The following is a 17,523-nucleotide window of genomic DNA, read 5'->3' as shown; positions in this document are numbered from 1 at the left end:
TCAAGCATACAAAACAAGTCAATTTTACAGGAAAATCACATGTATACTTATAATGGACTACTGTGTGCCTCTGCTAAAGATGACTGAGCTAACTAACTTGCAGGATAACAAAATGAGGGAGCTAACTAACTAAAGAATAAACAAACAAAAAGAAAACCACATCATTACAACAACAAGCAAGTCGCGTAAGGCAAAATAACATTAAAATATTTTTTTTATTAAACGATCCAAAAATTATTTCATCTTATTCTTCGTCATTTTCTGATTCCAAAAACATATACATAATTATATATGTTACTAGATGAATACCCGGCTTTGCCAGGAAGAAGTAGAGCCGAATACCTGGCGTACACGATTGACGCCAGACGAAGGAAGGGAGATAAATGCGCAAAACACTGGAGAAGATAAGGAAGAGTTACTGGGAATGGATGTACAGAAAAACCAAAATCGGTTCAGTGCTGCGCGCTGAGAGCACGAGTTAAAAATGTCCATCGACCAGATTGTGTTTTGGGTCTACCTGAATATGCCCACCAAATTTAAAGCAGATCCATCGAGAACTTTGACCGTGCATCGCGAACCGACAGACACAGACAAGCCGTATAGATAGATATATACTCGTAGTTTCGTCAGTCCACCGCTCGTGGCAAAGGCAGTGAAATCGACAAGCCATGCAGAATAGTGCGGTAGTGGTCGCGCTGAGCAGGATAACATGCTTTTCTGTATGTCTATTCTTTTTAGCTTACTGAGTTTGTTTTTAATCCAAACATATCATATCTATATGTTTTTGGAATCAGGGACCAACAAGGAATAAGATGAAATTGTTTTTAAATCGATTTCGAAAAATTAATTTTAATCATAATTTTCATATTTTTAATTTTCAGAGCTTGTTTGTAATCCAAATATAACATATGTATATGTTTTTGGAATCAGACAATGACGAAGAATAAGATGAAATTATTTTTGGATCGTTTAATAAAAAAATAATTTTAATTACAAGTTTCCGATTTTTAATGACCAAACTCATTCATTAGTTTTTAAGCCACCAAGCTGAAATGCAATACAAAAGTCCGGCCTTCGTCGAAGATTGCTTGGCCAAAATTTCAATCAATTTGATTGAAAAATGAGGGTGTGACTTTTACAAAAAGCCGGATAAGACGTCATCAAAGGGTTTTATCGAAAAAAAGAAAAAAACGTCCGGGGATATCATTCCCAGGAACTCTCATGTAAAATTTCATAAAGATCGGTCCAGTAGATTAGTCTGAATCGCTCTACAAACGCACAGACACACACACACCACGACCCTCGTCTCGATTCCCCCTCTATGTTAAAACATTTAGTCAAAACTTGACTAAATGTAAAAAGGACAAGTTGTTACACTATTGTATATGCTGTACCAGTATAAAAATATCATCACTGGGGTGATAAAATTAAACATTAGTTCTTTCTGGCTCCTTGATAAAGTCATAACTTGTTGGAAAAGGCCATGAACAAATGTTTTTGAGCTGGCTCAGCTGTTTTTTGTGTGGCAAGTATCTAAGGGAAAAAAAAGAAAGAAAAAAAAGAAAAATATGAGAAGAAAAAAGAAAAGTCACAAAGCAAAAAAAACCAAAAAACAATTCTTGAATTACTTTCTATAGAATCTGGCAAAAACACCAATTCTCCGATCACTTTTGATACAACATTCTGTATTCTGTACAACAGCTATGGCACACCCATTGATTACTTAACACACTATATTTCCAGACAATCAAACGGGTACAATTTTACCAGCACAGTGAAACCTCCGTTTTAACCCTGCATGCGCCTCTTACATCGCTGAATATTGCCCGCTTGAAAACCAATGTGCAGATCCCCAATGCCCCCCAAACACCTGCTATGAACCTGCATGCTAACAACGACGTATATCTCTTTCTGTTTCTACCATTAACTTCCTGCTACGTTGGAGCGTTTATACTTTAGAAAAACTTGCAGGGATTACCTCGTAACGATTTTGTAAAGTTTAAAATTGATGGACTCGCCTCCCATATCACGGGAGATTGTACTTTTATTTAGATTGCAAAGGCACATTTCTGTTAACATCACAATTTTTTTTTTTTTATATGTTCTGCCAAAACAATATCACACAGGAAAATATGCCTAAAAAAGCTTTCAAAGGAGAATAAAGATACACATTCAAAACATACCAGGAAAAAAAATCAGTTTTGGTGTAAATCATAATTTCAGAGGTACAAGTAATATCCAAAACTTGGTTTGGAATCTTACATGTCTTCTCATATGAGTTTACATTTTGCATGCAGACCTTATGTTTGTAAGTGCATATGAGACCTTATTTACATCTTTATCTCCTCCAGCTTCCAACATACACACACTCCACCCTCAGCTCTTTACACGTCTACCCTCTCCACTTTGTCAACATCCCTCCCCATTTTCAACTGCTCCTTTCTTCCTTTTCCCTTTCCTTTCATTGCCACCACTCTTTTCTTCACCCCTCTCCCTCACATTCACACACCTCCCCCCCCCCCCCCCCCCCCCCCGCAAAAAAACCCACCCAAACAAACAACTAAAACAGATTACACACACAGACACGAGTCATTTTTATGATGACATGGATGGTATTCTGTTGTTCACTTCATTTGAAAGCAAGATCTCATTGTCATTTTTTTCTCTCAATCACACAGACACAGCTAAAAAAAATTCATTACAAATCAACAAGAAGATATGGACTGCATGCTTTCGTTCAGCAGTTTTCAGAACTGTTTCATGAGAATGGGTCGTTTCAGGAGAAAAACAAACATGATTGATACTTAATCATACAAAGCTTTTTCGCCCAACTTTACATCACACAATTGGATTAAACATACACAACCCAACTTTTGTACCTCACACAACTGGACTAAACATACACTATCTACCCTTTTTGTTTGGCAGGTTTTGAGATATTCAGCAAACAGCTCTGTGCAGTTTCTCAAAATGAAAGCTAACTTTTGTTTGAAGTGCACCTGCTTTTTTCCCATGTAAGGATATTGCTAGAAAAGAAAATGTACACTCGATGGCAAGGCTGAGGCACTAACTTTTTACTGTTAAATTATCAGCTAGTGATCTTCGATAAATGTCTTTTCACTGCATGTCCAGGATGGTACCAAGGATAAAAACTGACTGAAAATGTTAATAGCTCTTTTTATGATAGACAAAAGGTGCCCAAAAGCTTCTTTGTAACTTACTTTCATGATGGCTTAATTGTCATCTTTTGCTTGAAACATCAAGTGTGATTACTCTCAATATGTGAAAACTTACCTAAGGCCAAAAAAAAAAAAATAGGTCTGTTTACGGTAACATAGGCCAAAAAAATAGGGTCGGGATTTTTTTTTTTCCCCCCCACCCCCTCTCCCCCCCCCCCTCCCCCCAACAACAACAAAATTGGCAAATCCTGAGAATCACAGACACAGAACAGCAACAGGTAAACGTATTTCTCGTAGTTGAAAAAGAAAGGGAAGAAAAGGATACAATCTAATTGAATAACCTATGTTGTGTACACGTCACTTTTGTCTCGTTAGCAGTTCCTGTGTAAGCCTCATCAAGGCTTGCTGCACGTTGGAAGAAGTCAGGTGCTGCAAAAGTCTTACTGCCTCCTTTGTGTGCTCTGACGCTAGTATTTTTGTCTGTTCTATACCGTCACTCTGAAAAACAAGAAGAGCGCAATTTCGTGAACTTTCATTCCTCTCGCTCAGACGATGTTCAGAATAATTGTTGGGTTATCGGTTGTAGAAGATCGAGTTGCTTTTCCTTGGAAACAGTGAGGCAAGTAAATCCACGTGACATTGGAGTCAAGCAATTAACTGTCATCACACTCACAGTGAAAATTAGCTCTGATCAGTGGTTTCTGCACTATCCACTCAATACTAATTACTATGTGCTTTTTGTTTAAAAGTATGCATATCGGAACTGGCGATTCCATGGAAATGTGATCGTGTACCTCAGATCACTGACGAAGTGTGTAGACACACCGCTCACTAGTTTTTGGCCTACAACGTTATTACATTGCCGCAGTCTTTCCAAGGACAAGCAACTCTTCCACAACTCATAAAAACCTGATAGTTATTTCTGGAATTCCTCTATTAATCTAAAGACAAAATAGATAAATAAAGTGTATGTTAAACACAGACATTATTTTGCTGTTGCCCTATCCACTAGCTGGACAATATACTTGCATCAGGCTGTTTCCAAAGGTTACAAATGTCAGATTTTGCTGCAGCGTTAATTTTTTCAGCAGTGAGCAAAATATCGTGATTTTTCAAACAACTTTTAAAATGTATTTATTTAATTTTGATCAGGAATACCCTTTTATCAAAGATAACACCTGAACACCATTAGTATTTAGCATTGCGCTTGAGTAACTTCATTCAGATTGTGTTATTGTTCACGTGTACCTAGTGATTTTTTTAATGGATACAGTGGAACCCCCCCCCCCCCCCCCCCACCCCCTTTTATGATCCCCCAATTTAAGACTTACTCCTTTTTAAGACCTGATTTTCCAACATTTTTAGAGGTCTTAAAAGGGGGGTTCCACTGTAGCAATTGAAGGTGTAAAAAAGTGTTGTTACCTTGGCCACCAGACTTCTTGCTGTCTCCACATCTCCTTCCTGATTAAATCGCCGCATGATCAGTGGATTTAACTCTGGGTACTGTCAGCAAACAAACATACATTTTTGATTAAACACGTGCAGGCACCGATCAACTTCAAAGCTAAGGATCGGCAAGAATAACTTTTCTTTAGGTGCTCCTGGGATAAGCCTCCCCCTCCCCCCCCCCCCCCCCCACCATGTGTCAAACCCTAACATCATACAAGTCTTGCTTTTACTTTTACAGTCCTATCCGATTAACATAATTCTAGCCAGATGGCTAGGATTTTGCAAGGAACCAGCTATTCTACGGGACTGCTTGTCATGACGAGGTTAAGGAACTGCAGAAAAAAGGCCAGGACCTCGAGAGGTGCCCATGCATGAGCAAACCTGGCGGCTAGACTTGCTAGCCTTCAAGACATGCATGCAGGACTGATGATTCAGCCTGGCACACTCTTCTTTTCTTTATGATGTGATCCAATTTACCGTGTTGCTCATTGTCAATGACGGGCCAAAAGAAAACAATACCGTTTGTACCCACAAATAGACAATAAAGTTGAATTGTACCCCCCCCCCCCCCCCCCCATAAAAAATAAATAAATAAATAAATAAAAATAAAAAAAATAAAAAATAAAAATTAGCGAATGGCTGCCTAAATGGCGGGGTTAAAACGGTCACACACGTGAAATTCCACCAGTGCAAGCAACAAGTGTATGTAGGAGTTTTCAGCCCATGAACGCAGAAGAAGAATAAATATTGTACTTTCTCACCTGCTGAGCTGCAAAGAGTACCGGTGCAGTGGCCAGTCCCAGCTTGAGGTCAGCGGCAGTGGGTTTGCCCATCTGTTGTTCACTGGACACAAAGTCCAGCAGGTCGTCCACCAGCTGCCACAAAAGGTAGTGAAGATTCAAGTTTAGTTGCACCACGTGCAGGCAAAAAGGACAAACTAGGATGCTGCCAGACACAGCACACCAAAAGCAAACAGAACAAGAAATTCCTCCGGGGTAGGAAAAACACCCCCGTCCTTACCATTCTCACTGCCACCAACTGAGAAGGTTATTTCCCTTTGACCATTAATATGTCCCTCTATAAGTCCTTGTAGAATCTTAATCCACCAATAACTCCCTAACCGTGTGTTTGACTGGTCCCAATTTTTGTAAGGACCGTGTCAGGAATGTATAGAACCTGTTCACCAAGTTTGGTGACGATCGGTCCGCTCATTCTTGAGATCTATATGCGAACACAAACACACAAACAAACAAACACATCGACCGAATCCTATACACACCCCTATACCGGGGGTGTAAAGAAATGTTACAGTGGAACTCCCCTTTTGACTCATTGTCTACCAGGTACGGATATATCTGTACCCACTCATATGGCTCTATCTGACCAGGTACGGATATATCCGCTCAGACTGTTAGCTTCAGTCGCTTCCTGTAACATCGATCTAACGCCTGCATTCCAGCGTGTTGTATTGTATTGTATGGGGAGATTTATATAGCGCTTGACGTTCTCTAAGCGCTTTACATATTAATTTCTGCCGTGTGAGATGGAATTTTTTACACAATATATTACGCATTCACATCGGCCAGCAAACCTCAAGCCTATTAGGGCGAGCATTCACCTTTCACGGCCTTTATTCCAAGTCACACGGGTATTTGGTGGACATTTTTATCTATGCCAATACAATTTTGCCAAGAAAGACCCTTTTGTCAATCGTGGGATCTTTAACGTGCACACCCCAATGTAGGGTACACGAAGGGACCTCGGTTTTTCGTCTCATCCGAAAGACTAGCACTTGAACCCACCACCTAGGTTAGGAAAGGGGGGAGAAAATTGCTAACGCCCTTACCCAGAGTCGAACTCGCAACCTCTCGCTTCCGAGGCAAGTGCGTTTTACCACTCTGCCACCCAGACCATGTTGATACACAGTTACTACACAGTTACTACAATTCTGAGTGACCTGCTGCAGCACAGCTGGTCTCGGCTAAAAAAAAACCTGGTCAACATAGGTGGGGTAGAAAGTGTTAACACCCCCCCCCCCCCTTTTTTTTAAGACCTTGAGTATCGTCTTTTCACAAAATATAGCATCCCGTCTTGGATGGTAAGAAAAATAACATCCCATTCAAACTGACAACAACAATCTTACATCCTGCCCCCAAAAGCAAAATTCTAATATCTGATATTACAAAACAACATCAATAGTTGACCCTATGTCTGAAATATCCAGAAAGTATGACAACCAGCTTATAATAAGACCGCCTACCACAAAATTCTGACTCAACACAAGAGAAGACATGCATCTGTACTCACTTGAAACGCTATGCCTAAATTGCGACCATATTGGTAAGCTATGTGTGATATAGCATCATTGCAGCCTCCCAGCACCGCTACCTGTAAAAGAAATCACAATCTTCAAACCTATTTTTGTATTTGTTTACAATGTCCCAAAAAATAATAAATGGAACAGAACTAAAGAAGACATTTAAAAAAATATAGCAATCCTGAGAATTATTCAGTTGTTCCCTGAATTGTTCACTTTTCATTCCTGCTCATCATGTAACTTACACTGTTCAGTGATTTTTGTTCCTTCTTTTTATTTTTTTGTTTAATTTCTGAACAACTAGCCATGACCACCAATTCAGATAATCCCAAATCGCATAATACATTCCACAAGAATTTCAGTTTATTTCCAGTTTTTTTAATGCCTAATTCATTTGTTTCAAGCATCCAACTCACAGACTGGCAGCTGGCTGCCAACATGCTGGCGGTCTTCTTGAAGGTTTTGTCCAGGTAATGCTTGAACCGCTCGTTCTCATCTTCCTTGGACCCCAGCTGCATGAACTCACCTGAAATTGAAGGCAGGAAAGGGTAAATTATTCAGCAATAGCATAAACCGGAAATATTCAGTATTCAGGGGAGAACAACAACCGATCATGAATACTGACTGGTATTTTTTTTCACCAAATCTTCCTGACATATCAATGTAATAACTCTCTTTTAGACTAGGCTTAACTGACTTTGGTGACCATGTGACCAATTTCTGCTAGAATCCAGATTTTTAGTGCCGAGATTACTGGGATATATATATATATATAAGATAAGATGTAAATAGTAAAATACATTAATGCCAATTTATTTAGAAAGCATACACTCTTCTCCTGTGGTTGGATATAGTCAATGGAGAAGAATGAACATCTAGCAAATGAAAGGACACCAAGAACAAAGCCTTCTGGATGTTAATGCCCCACGGAATGACATTTGTTGACTGTCTTTATCACTCTGTACAAATACACAGGCTGACAGACAGGCAGACAGGCGAACAGAGAGAGAGAGAGAGAGAGAGAGAGAGAGAGAGAGAGAGAGAGAGAGAGAGAGAGAGAGAGAGAGAGAGAGAGACACACACACACACACACATGCAAATGCACACACAAAACACACGGTAGCTCAGTTGGTAGAGCACTGGACTTGTGATCGGAAGGTTGCAGGTTCGAATTCGGGCCGGGACGGACACGGGTCAACTTTATGTGCAGACCCAGAGACGGAAGCCATGTCCCACCCCCGTGTCATCACAATGGCACGTAAAAGACCTTGGTCATTCTGCCATAAGTGCAGGTGGCTGAATACACCTAAACACGCAGACACCTGGGTAGCGCGACTCCGTTGCTACTAGCTTTCCACTGGGAGGAAGCGACCCGAATTTCCCAGCGATGGGACAATAAAGTAATGAAAATGAAAAAAAAAATGGAAAAAAAAACTCACCCCTGACCAAATCCTCCACTACTTGTGACATGATGGACACAACTTCCGGATTTCCAATGCGAGCCAGAATGGTAGAAACGATAGACAGAATGTAGTCCCCAGCAAGAATTGCCTGCAAAGCAAATGAAAATAAATGTTGCAATATATCGCCAGCTTGAAAACAGACGCAATTCATCTTCATTCCACTGCAAATCCAAATGATTCTTAAAAGAAATGAGATGATCAGACCTATACGAAAAATCACTTACTACCACAGCTGTACCTGCAGTGCAAAGATCTCCCAATGACAGAAAGTCTTTCTTGCTCTGTTTGTCTCTGAACATACCCAAAGTGTCTCCACCATCAAAGGGCACCAGCAAAGGTCTAATAGTGAAGAACAAACACCAATACAATCAAACCTGTCTATAACGACCACCCAAAGAACATGAAAATACCAAGCATATATGTGACCCTCCACCACGAACTGGGTCGCATGTCACCTTTACATGATTTTCATATTTTTACATTTTCATAAAGAGTTTTTTTATGCTCTATCCAGTGGTGAAAACCGTTTTAGAAAAGAGCAAAAATTGTTAGAGTTATAAGCCTGTGACTAAGGTGACCCTCACACTGTTACCACACACTCCCCGGAGTACTAATATTAAGCCTAGCGCAGAACCGCGCGAGGTGACATGCAACTCATTTCGTGGTGGAGGGTCACATATCCCCTGAAATCAGCGTAAGGCTGCCTAGACGGCAGGGTAAAAACTGTCATGAAAACCACACAAAAAACACTAGAGTATGTGGGAGTTTCAGCCTATGAACGAAGATGAAGAGGAAGAGTGGATGTTGTGGGCAGGGGGTCGTTATGAAAAGGTGGTCACCAGGGCAGGTTCCCCTGTATAGTGGAATGGACCTAAAACAAATCTGTCCTTAAGGAGGCGGTTCCACTGTACCACAAACATAACTAACAAGATGACAATACATCAACCATTACCTTTCTTTGCCCCCATACTAAGTTGATACTGTCTTTTCCTCGCCTCGAGTCCGAAGCGTCTATGACGTCGTCATGTATCAAGGTGGCTGTGTGCAGCATTTCTGTAATCATTGCAATGTTCCGCTGGGAGTCAGATATCCTGAAAATAATATTGTGTCAATATTTGATTAATACCTCTTGCCAAATTCCACAATATAAACTGTTTGTATGCATATAAACGAAACATACAAACTAGTGGATCCAAACCGATAAAATCACACGCACAAACCCGGAGCAATCAAGCACACGTACACACTCTCACTTAACATTCATTCATGATTTTGTGTACACATAAACACACATACACACACTAAAATATGGATGCATATATATGCACACACACACAACTGCTTAGGCCTAAAAAAAAAAAAGGTGTGGTTACGGTAACCCGACCTACCCTATTTTTAGGGGCCGACCCTATAACTTTTTATTACATTTAAAAAAAATAAATAAATAAACAAAAAAACAAAAAATAATAAAAAACAGTGCAGAAAACGCAATGAAAGCGAAAGCGCTCGAGTCGCACACTTATTTCCCTGTCAAGTAGGTTTAATTTGTACACATTAGAGAGAAAAAAGTTTAAAAAAAAATAAAAAAAAGTGATTGCCTACCTTCCTACCCTATTTGTTTTGGCTATGTTACCGTAACCACACCTTTTTTTTTTGGCCTTATACACACACTTTCTCTTTTTCTCCCCCTCCTCCTCAACACATAACTCCCCGCCCATAAAAAAAACATAAGGAAAATGTTGAAGCTTTGAGAGAGAATGCATCCATTACAATTTACATTCAAGGAAAGTAAAAACACTGAATCAATTCATTTGCTCTTACACACACACACACACACACGTTTACACACACTCCCTATCTTTCTCCAAGGACAGGTTGTAACACTAGGCTGTGTCTAAAACCTCTATCCTTCTGTCTTAATGATCAATCAATCTCTGTCTGTCTCTCCCTATATCAAACACAGATACTCTCTCTTTCTTTCTCCCTCGTCTCACACACACCTACGACAACAACAAACACACACTACAACATGCAAACTCGGTGGAATTTTTTGTGGAAAACACGTCTTACAACTGCTCTTTCTGTTGATGGAATCAATCTCTGTCTCTCTCTCTGTACACATCACACACAGATGCTCCCTCTTTCTTTCTCCCTCTTCACACACACACCTACCCCCTCCTCTAACAACCAACACACTACAACATGTAAAAAAAAACCATGTCTTACAACTGCTCTGTCTGTTGATGGAAGTTGCACGCCTTGGCCATCAACATAACCACCATGGGTCGAAACGCCTTCCCTGTGCCGTCAAAGTAATAACGCACTATGGTCCCAAGCTCGCCCTGGTTAATGCTAAGTTCCTGTTGAAATATCACATGTATTATATTTCCATTAACTGTTCGGACCACACATTTTCAGGGTCAAATCTTACCATCTAAACTACCTAAGACTTTAAAATTGGCAATCTAGTGGCTGCTCCGCCTGGCGTCTGGCATTATGGGGTTAGTGCTAGGACTGGTTGGTCCGGTATCAGAATAATGTGACTGGGTGAGACATGAAGCCTGTGCTGCGACTTCTGTCTTGTGTGTGGCGCACGTTATATAATGTCAAAGCAGCACCGCCCTGATATGGCCCTTTGTGGTCGGCTGGGCGTAAAGCAAACAAACAAACAAACAAACACATTTTCAGGGTCAAATCTTACCATCTGAACTCAACATTCACAGGATAAATATTCATATTTTTAAATCACAGAATTCTATTTAACACCTACATGATAAAAGCAAATTATTGGACAGCCAGCTCCTGGCTCACTGCGATTCTACTTTATACTTATTCTGCACTTTTGGGGTCAAACTCAAAGCAATAGTCTAGAATGCCAGCCATTACTGTACCACATCAACTATAAACACACCTTTTACTGGTCTTCTTCTTTTCTTCGCTCATGGGCTGAAACTCCCACATTCACTAATGCTTTTTGCATGAGTTGGTTTTAACCCTGCCATTCAGGAAGCCATTGACACTTTCGGAGGAAGCATGCTGGGTATTTTCGTGTTTCTATAACCCACCAAACTCTGACATGGATTACAGGATCTTTTCCGCAAGCACTTGGTCTTGCATGTACACACAAAGAGGGGATAAGGCACTAGCAGGTCTTCACATAAGTTGACCAGGGAGATCGGAAAAATCTCCACCCTTAACCCACCAGGCGGCCACGATTTGAACTCACGACCCTCCGATTAGGAGGCCGATGTCTTATCCACTAGGCCTCTGCGCCTGTCACCCCTTTTATTCACTTTCCTTTATTGTTTGTTTTTCTTGTTTGTTCGCTGCTCGTTGTTTTGTAATGTTTTTCTTGTAGTTGGTGTGCTGTGGATTTATACAGCTCAAATACTCTCCCCCCCCCCCTCCCTTTTTAGCACCTCCCCTCTTCTCGCCAGCACCTCCCCCCCCTCCTCCCTACACATAATCAAAACGAAGAACCCTTACATGTCGTATACTATCACAGAGGGTGGACATTTCTGACTCCACCAGTCGATATGAATCTTGCACTGCCGCATCATTGGATGATTCCACACGCGACGACCCAGAGCAGGATGATGATATGTGATACGCTCTGGATGGTTCAATTTGAAAGAGCTCCTGCTGCCTGGGTGAAGATTGTAGCCGATGATCAAGGCACTGATTGCATGTCTGTAACAAAAATTGCAGATGTGAGAACATATTTGTTTATGACTGAGCGTTCAGTCCAGTGCTGAAAGAATAAGCTATGACACAGCTACAACACTGGCACCCAACAGTGAGACCAGGACCGAGGTGCACGAGAAAGTTACCAACCGGGCGAGAGACAGCCACGGTGTTGGATTGTAGTTGGTTTGTTTGTTTGCTTAACGCCCAGCCGACCACAAAGGGCCATATCAGGGCGGTGCTGCTTTGACATATAACGTGCGCCACACACAAGACAGAAGTCGCAGCACCGGCTTCATGTCTCACCCAGTCACATTATTCTGACACCGGACCAACCAGTCCTAGCACTAACCCCATAATGCCAGACGCCAGGCGGAGCAGCCACTAGATTGCCAATTTTAAAGTCTTAGGTATGACCCGGCCGGGGTTCGAACCCACGACCTCCCGATCACGGGGCGGACGCCTTACCACTAGGCCAACCGTGCCGGTCTTGTAGTTGGTTGAATTGAGATTTGTTGTGATGGCAACAAATCAGACACCGCCTTTTTTTCTCTCCCGTTTGGGTCAACACCCACTTTTGCTGCATGCACTTCAGCCCTGTATACCGCAACCCACACTATTTGGTACCATCTCAGTTTTGCACCAGGTTAGAAAATGCTGACTTAAATTTGATGATCTTTCAAAGAATACACTAAAATCAAGTAGTACTTGACTCCGAAAACCCCGTCTAAAATGACTAAATCTAACTTCAAATTGAAGTTTTTGACATGCCTTTTAGAAGTCACGCCTGATTCATGCTATTTGCAGCCTTATTTTGTTTGTTTAGAGCCGGATTTTTGATGAAGTTAATGCATTCGTTTCAATGCAAGGGAGGTAACTCTTGTTACTCAAAAGCACAAGTATTGATGACGTCATGTGATTAGTGCTTCCGCTCCTTCGTTAATCCTCACACAAACACAAAAATTAAGCCACGAACAGTGAAAGTTGCAGATTTAATTTCTGATTTCAAACAAATATGTAACCAAAACATGATCTAAGGACGCATTTTTTAAATTTCTGATGAGGTTTTTTTCAGAGATTTTCGGATTCAAGTAGTACCGCTAAAATCAATGACAAACGAAAACCAATTTTTCTTCTGTTCAAGAAAGAAAATAATGAGGATATGGTTTCATGATTTTTTTTTATATATATATTTGATCGTGAAACGAAACATTATTTCTGTACTTCTCTATAATTACTTAAAAAAAAGTGTTTTGCAAGGTTTCCTCATAAAGTTGATGTAAATGCTTTCCAGATAATCTGACTCTGGTGTTTGATTTTGAGAGCAGCATCTTATATAATCTTATCAAATCAGTGCAAATGCAATAGACGAGATTTAGGCAAAAAAGAAAAATGTCTGTTTCCGGTAACACGACCGACCCTATTTTTAAGCGCCGACCCTAAAGTTTTTTTTTCGCTTTTCGCACACAAAAAAAATAACCAAAAAAATAAATAAATTATGAAGTATACAATATTTAGTTGGTTGTGGCTACATCCACGGGTCCGTGCCTCGAGTCCCGGTGCTATATCCACGGCACTGACTCAAGGGACGCTACTCAGTCTCGCCCAACATTTTCCTGCCTTCGGTTCGGCACTTCACTGACATGACTAGGACGTCAGCTGTCAAAATTTCACTTTTAATCAACAGTTAAACTTCACTGATGAGAGGTATAGACTACAGCGTCCAAAGATCGATCGGCAGCACTTTCCCCTCCTTAATACGAACCTCGTTAGCTAAACTTCCATGTTTATTCGGGATTTGCATTTTCCTAGTTTGCGGTGATTTTTGATACAGTGTGATGCATGTGTCGCTTGCTCAAACGCTTTCTATTTAAAGTGAGTGTTGTCGTTGTCAGCTTGTGGACTAAGGCTACCAACCAGAAGATGAAGAATGATGTATTGGTCTTCCCTATTCGCTAGATTTGTGCTGAGGGGCCGACACTAAATTGACTAATCGTTTCTTTATCCGCTTCCATCTCAACAATATGGCGCCAACTGTGCCAGCGCGAGGCTACGACTAAACTGCCGAGTGAATCCGAACGATTCCGAGTGGTTCCGAGCCAGTGCCGTGGATATAGCATGGGGACTCAAGGCACGGACCCGTGGATGTAGCCACAACCTATTTAGTTTCAATATATATATATCTAGGTCAAAAACATGTGCTAAATAATTGTAAGTAAACTAAGGGAGCGTTTAAAAAAATTAAAAAAAACCGTAAAATTAAAAGGCCGTTGACAAAACGTAAGAAAAAGGTAAAAAAAAAAATTAAAAAAAACCCGACCGATACTATTTTTTTCGGCGATGTTACCGGAAACAGACATATTTTTCTTTTTGGCCTTATCAAATAACGTTTACTGAAGAAATTTGTACAATAATGTTTACTCTAATGGACACCGGACACATTTAAGACGCTCCGCCGTTTCCACTCTTTTCGCGCTGAAAATCTATGGCAATCCGAATGGTGCAAATGTCCCTTTTAGCTCTTGATGTCTAAATAACACATTATTTAGCTAAACAATGCTTTATTTAGCTATATCATGCATTATTTAGCTAAATAATGCATTGTTTAAATTAAACAATGCATTATTTACAGATACAGAAAAAAGAGAGCCCAAAGCACTAAATAATGCATTGTTTAGCATAAATAAGAGATTGTGTTTGTAAATAACTCATTATTTATAAATAATTACGCGTTTTCTCTAAACAATATATTATATGTAAATAAAGTGTTATTTAGATAAATAAAATATTATTTAGATAAATAAAATATTATTTAGATAAATAAAATATTATATGTAAATAAAATATTATTTATCTAAATAAAATATTATTTAGATAAATAATTTATTATTTAGATAAATAATTTATTATTTAGATAAATAATTTATTATTTAGATAAATAATTTATTATTTACTGTTTTTGCCTTGAAATAGTATTATTACGCTAAATAATGCTTTATATAGCTATATAATAGGTTTCCGCTATATAATTCATGATTTGGTAAATAATACATCATATACCGTAAATAAAATATTATATACCGTAAACAATTCATTGTTTAGCGCATCGCGAAGCCGTTTTTTCTCTTGTTGTTTTTTTTCCACGTGTTTCCTTGGATCCGAGAGAGCGCTGTTGATTCTCCACTGTCTTGGCAAACCCAGTATCCGGTACTCCACATCCGGTTCCGCCAAGGGACTGGGTGGCCGAGTGGTAACGCACTTGCGCTCGGAATCGAGAGGTTGCGTGTTCAGGCCTGGGTCAGGCCGCAATTTTCTCCCCCCTTTCCTAACCTAGATGGTGGGTTCAAGTGCTAGTCTTTCGGATGAGACGAAAAACCGAGGTCCCTTCGTGTACACTACATTGGGGTGTGCACGTTAAAGATCCCACGATTGACAAAAGGGTCTTTCCTGGCAAAATTGTATAGGCATAGATAAAAATGTCCATCAAATACCCGTGGGACTTGGAATAAAGTAAAAAAAAAAATTCCATCTCACACGGCATTAAGTCTCAGGAAACATGAATACACGCATGCAGGAAAAAAAAAACTTTATGGGTAGCGCCGTGTGTATGGCAGCTCGCTTTCCCCGGGGAGAAAGCAGCCCGAATTTCCATGAGGGTAACCTCACTGGACTGTAAATCTTATCCAATCCAATCCAATCCAATCCAATCCAATCCAAATGTAATCAAGATGGCTACACAAGCACAAGGGAACGTTCCCGCTGAATTGATCAGAACTCTAACTACAGCGGTTGTCCAGGAACTGGCACTGCAAAGGGTTCGTATTTTAAAGTTTTATGGGGGAACATCTTTTACATCTGGACATGGAGAATGAACGACTGCGAACTAAATTGCTGCTGTTGTACCATCAGTTGAAGTTAGCCACCTGACAAGAAGATGGTCGGAAGCGAAGCGAATGTAGCTTTAGTACGCCGAGACAGATGCTATTTGTCTGATTGGTCAGTTTGAGAATCAACAGAGCTCTCGTGGATCCACGGAAACACGTGGTAAAAAACAACAAGAGAAATATCGGCTTCGATGCACTGCGCTAAACAATGAATATTGTTTACGGTAAATAATATTTTATTTACGGTATATAATGTATTATTTACCAAATCATGAATTATATAGCGGAAACCTATTATATAGCTATATAAAGCATTATTTAGCGTAATAATACTATTTCAAGGCAAAAACAGTAAATAATAAATTATTTATCTAAATAATATTTTATTTACATACAATATTTTATTTATCCAAATAATATTTTATTAATCTAAATAATATTTTATTTATTTAAATAATATTTTATTTATCTAAATAACACTTTATTTACATTACATATAATATATTGTTTAGAGAAAACGCGTAATTATCTATAAATAATGAGTTATTTACAGACAGAATCTATTATTTATGCTAAACAATGCATTGTTTAGTGCTTTGTACTCTCTTTTTTCTGTATCTGTAAATAATGCATTGTTTAAGTTAAACAATGCATTATTTAGCTAAATAATGCATGATATAGTTAAATAAAGCATTGTTTAGCTAAATAACGCGTTATTTAGCTAAATAATGCGTTATTTAGACATCAAGAGCTAGAAGGGACATTTGCACCATTCGGATTGCCATAAAAATCAAATCATGCAATCGAGTTTCCCGCTTGCGAAACCCACCTTCGCTTCACTACTTCACCAGTGAAGGTCGCACATTGCCCACACGCTAAAGCACTTACTGTCTGTCGAATCGTACGAAAACACCGTTGAAATGTTGAAGATCGAGATAGGCTAATTGTGCGGTATTGCTGGTCGAAAAGAAGCGGTTGTCCGAGGCGTACAGCCGAGCAACGCGTGCACGACAGCAGAAGAACGTGTAGTCTGCTTCTCGAGGCAGCCATGACACCGGCTGTTACCGGAAATGCACGTTCCAAGGTCGCAAGGTTAAATAAGAGGGGTAAATCATTGTCTATGAAGTGTACTTTTACTATTTCCACTTGTGAAAGAACAATAAATCATTGTCTATAAAGGATACCTCTCAGATTTTGCGCTTTGAAAACTACAACGAGCTTTTCAGTAGTTTAATTGAACTTTTTTGATTTTACCCTTTATGTTCATCATAATCATATTACAGTACAATTACAAAAAAACATTCAAGGGAAATACATCCGGCATTGGCATCCTTCCCCTCTTCCTCTTCATAACTCATTATTATTCTTTTCTGTCATATTTCCCTTGTTTTGTGTGTGAGAGAGAGAGAGAGAGAGAGAGAGAGAGAGAGAGAGAGAGAGAGAGAGAGAGAGAGAGAGAGAGAGCCGAAGGCAAGGGAGGAAATCATGTTACTGCTGGTCAAAGGACGATTTAAACGGTTGTCTCCCTTGCCCAAGTGGTAAGTGTG

General features: G+C 39.8%; 1 protein-coding gene across 1 annotated transcript; it reads right to left on the bottom strand.

Moving 5' to 3' along the window:
- Positions 1-3,424: 3,424 nt before the first annotated feature.
- On the bottom strand, positions 3,425-17,100 carry LOC138946655 (all trans-polyprenyl-diphosphate synthase PDSS1-like). The gene is made up of 10 exons (XM_070318083.1): positions 16,865-17,100; positions 11,895-12,098; positions 10,635-10,768; positions 9,361-9,499; positions 8,385-8,496; positions 7,362-7,471; positions 6,936-7,016; positions 5,390-5,503; positions 4,602-4,682; positions 3,425-3,677 (listed from the first exon to the last, which is right to left on the bottom strand). Exons 1-10 carry the CDS (start codon positions 17,024-17,026, stop codon positions 3,537-3,539), a joined length of 1,278 nt encoding a protein of 425 aa, XP_070174184.1. The 5' UTR covers positions 17,027-17,100; the 3' UTR covers positions 3,425-3,536.
- Between the last annotated feature and the right edge of the window lie 423 nt (positions 17,101-17,523).

Source organism: Littorina saxatilis, linkage group LG14 (assembly GCF_037325665.1).
Source record: "Littorina saxatilis isolate snail1 linkage group LG14, US_GU_Lsax_2.0, whole genome shotgun sequence".
NCBI lineage: Eukaryota > Metazoa > Mollusca > Gastropoda > Littorinimorpha > Littorinidae > Littorina > Littorina saxatilis.
The sequence above is the reverse complement of the archived record's forward strand: the minus strand, read 5'-3'. Positions and strand labels throughout refer to the sequence as shown.

Excerpts from the sequence above, each read along its gene's own strand:
- LOC138946655 (XM_070318083.1), bottom strand. The coding sequence starts at position 17,026 with ATGGCTGCCTCGAGAAGCAGACTACACGTTCTTCTGCTGTCGTGCACG. Across the intron at positions 12,099-16,864 it reads TTCGTACGATTCGACAGACA|ACATGCAATCAGTGCCTTGA; the intron begins GTAAGTGCTTTA and ends TTTTTGTTACAG. Across the intron at positions 4,683-5,389 it reads TACTCTTTGCAGCTCAGCAG|TACCCAGAGTTAAATCCACT; the intron begins GTGAGAAAGTAC and ends GTTTGCTGACAG.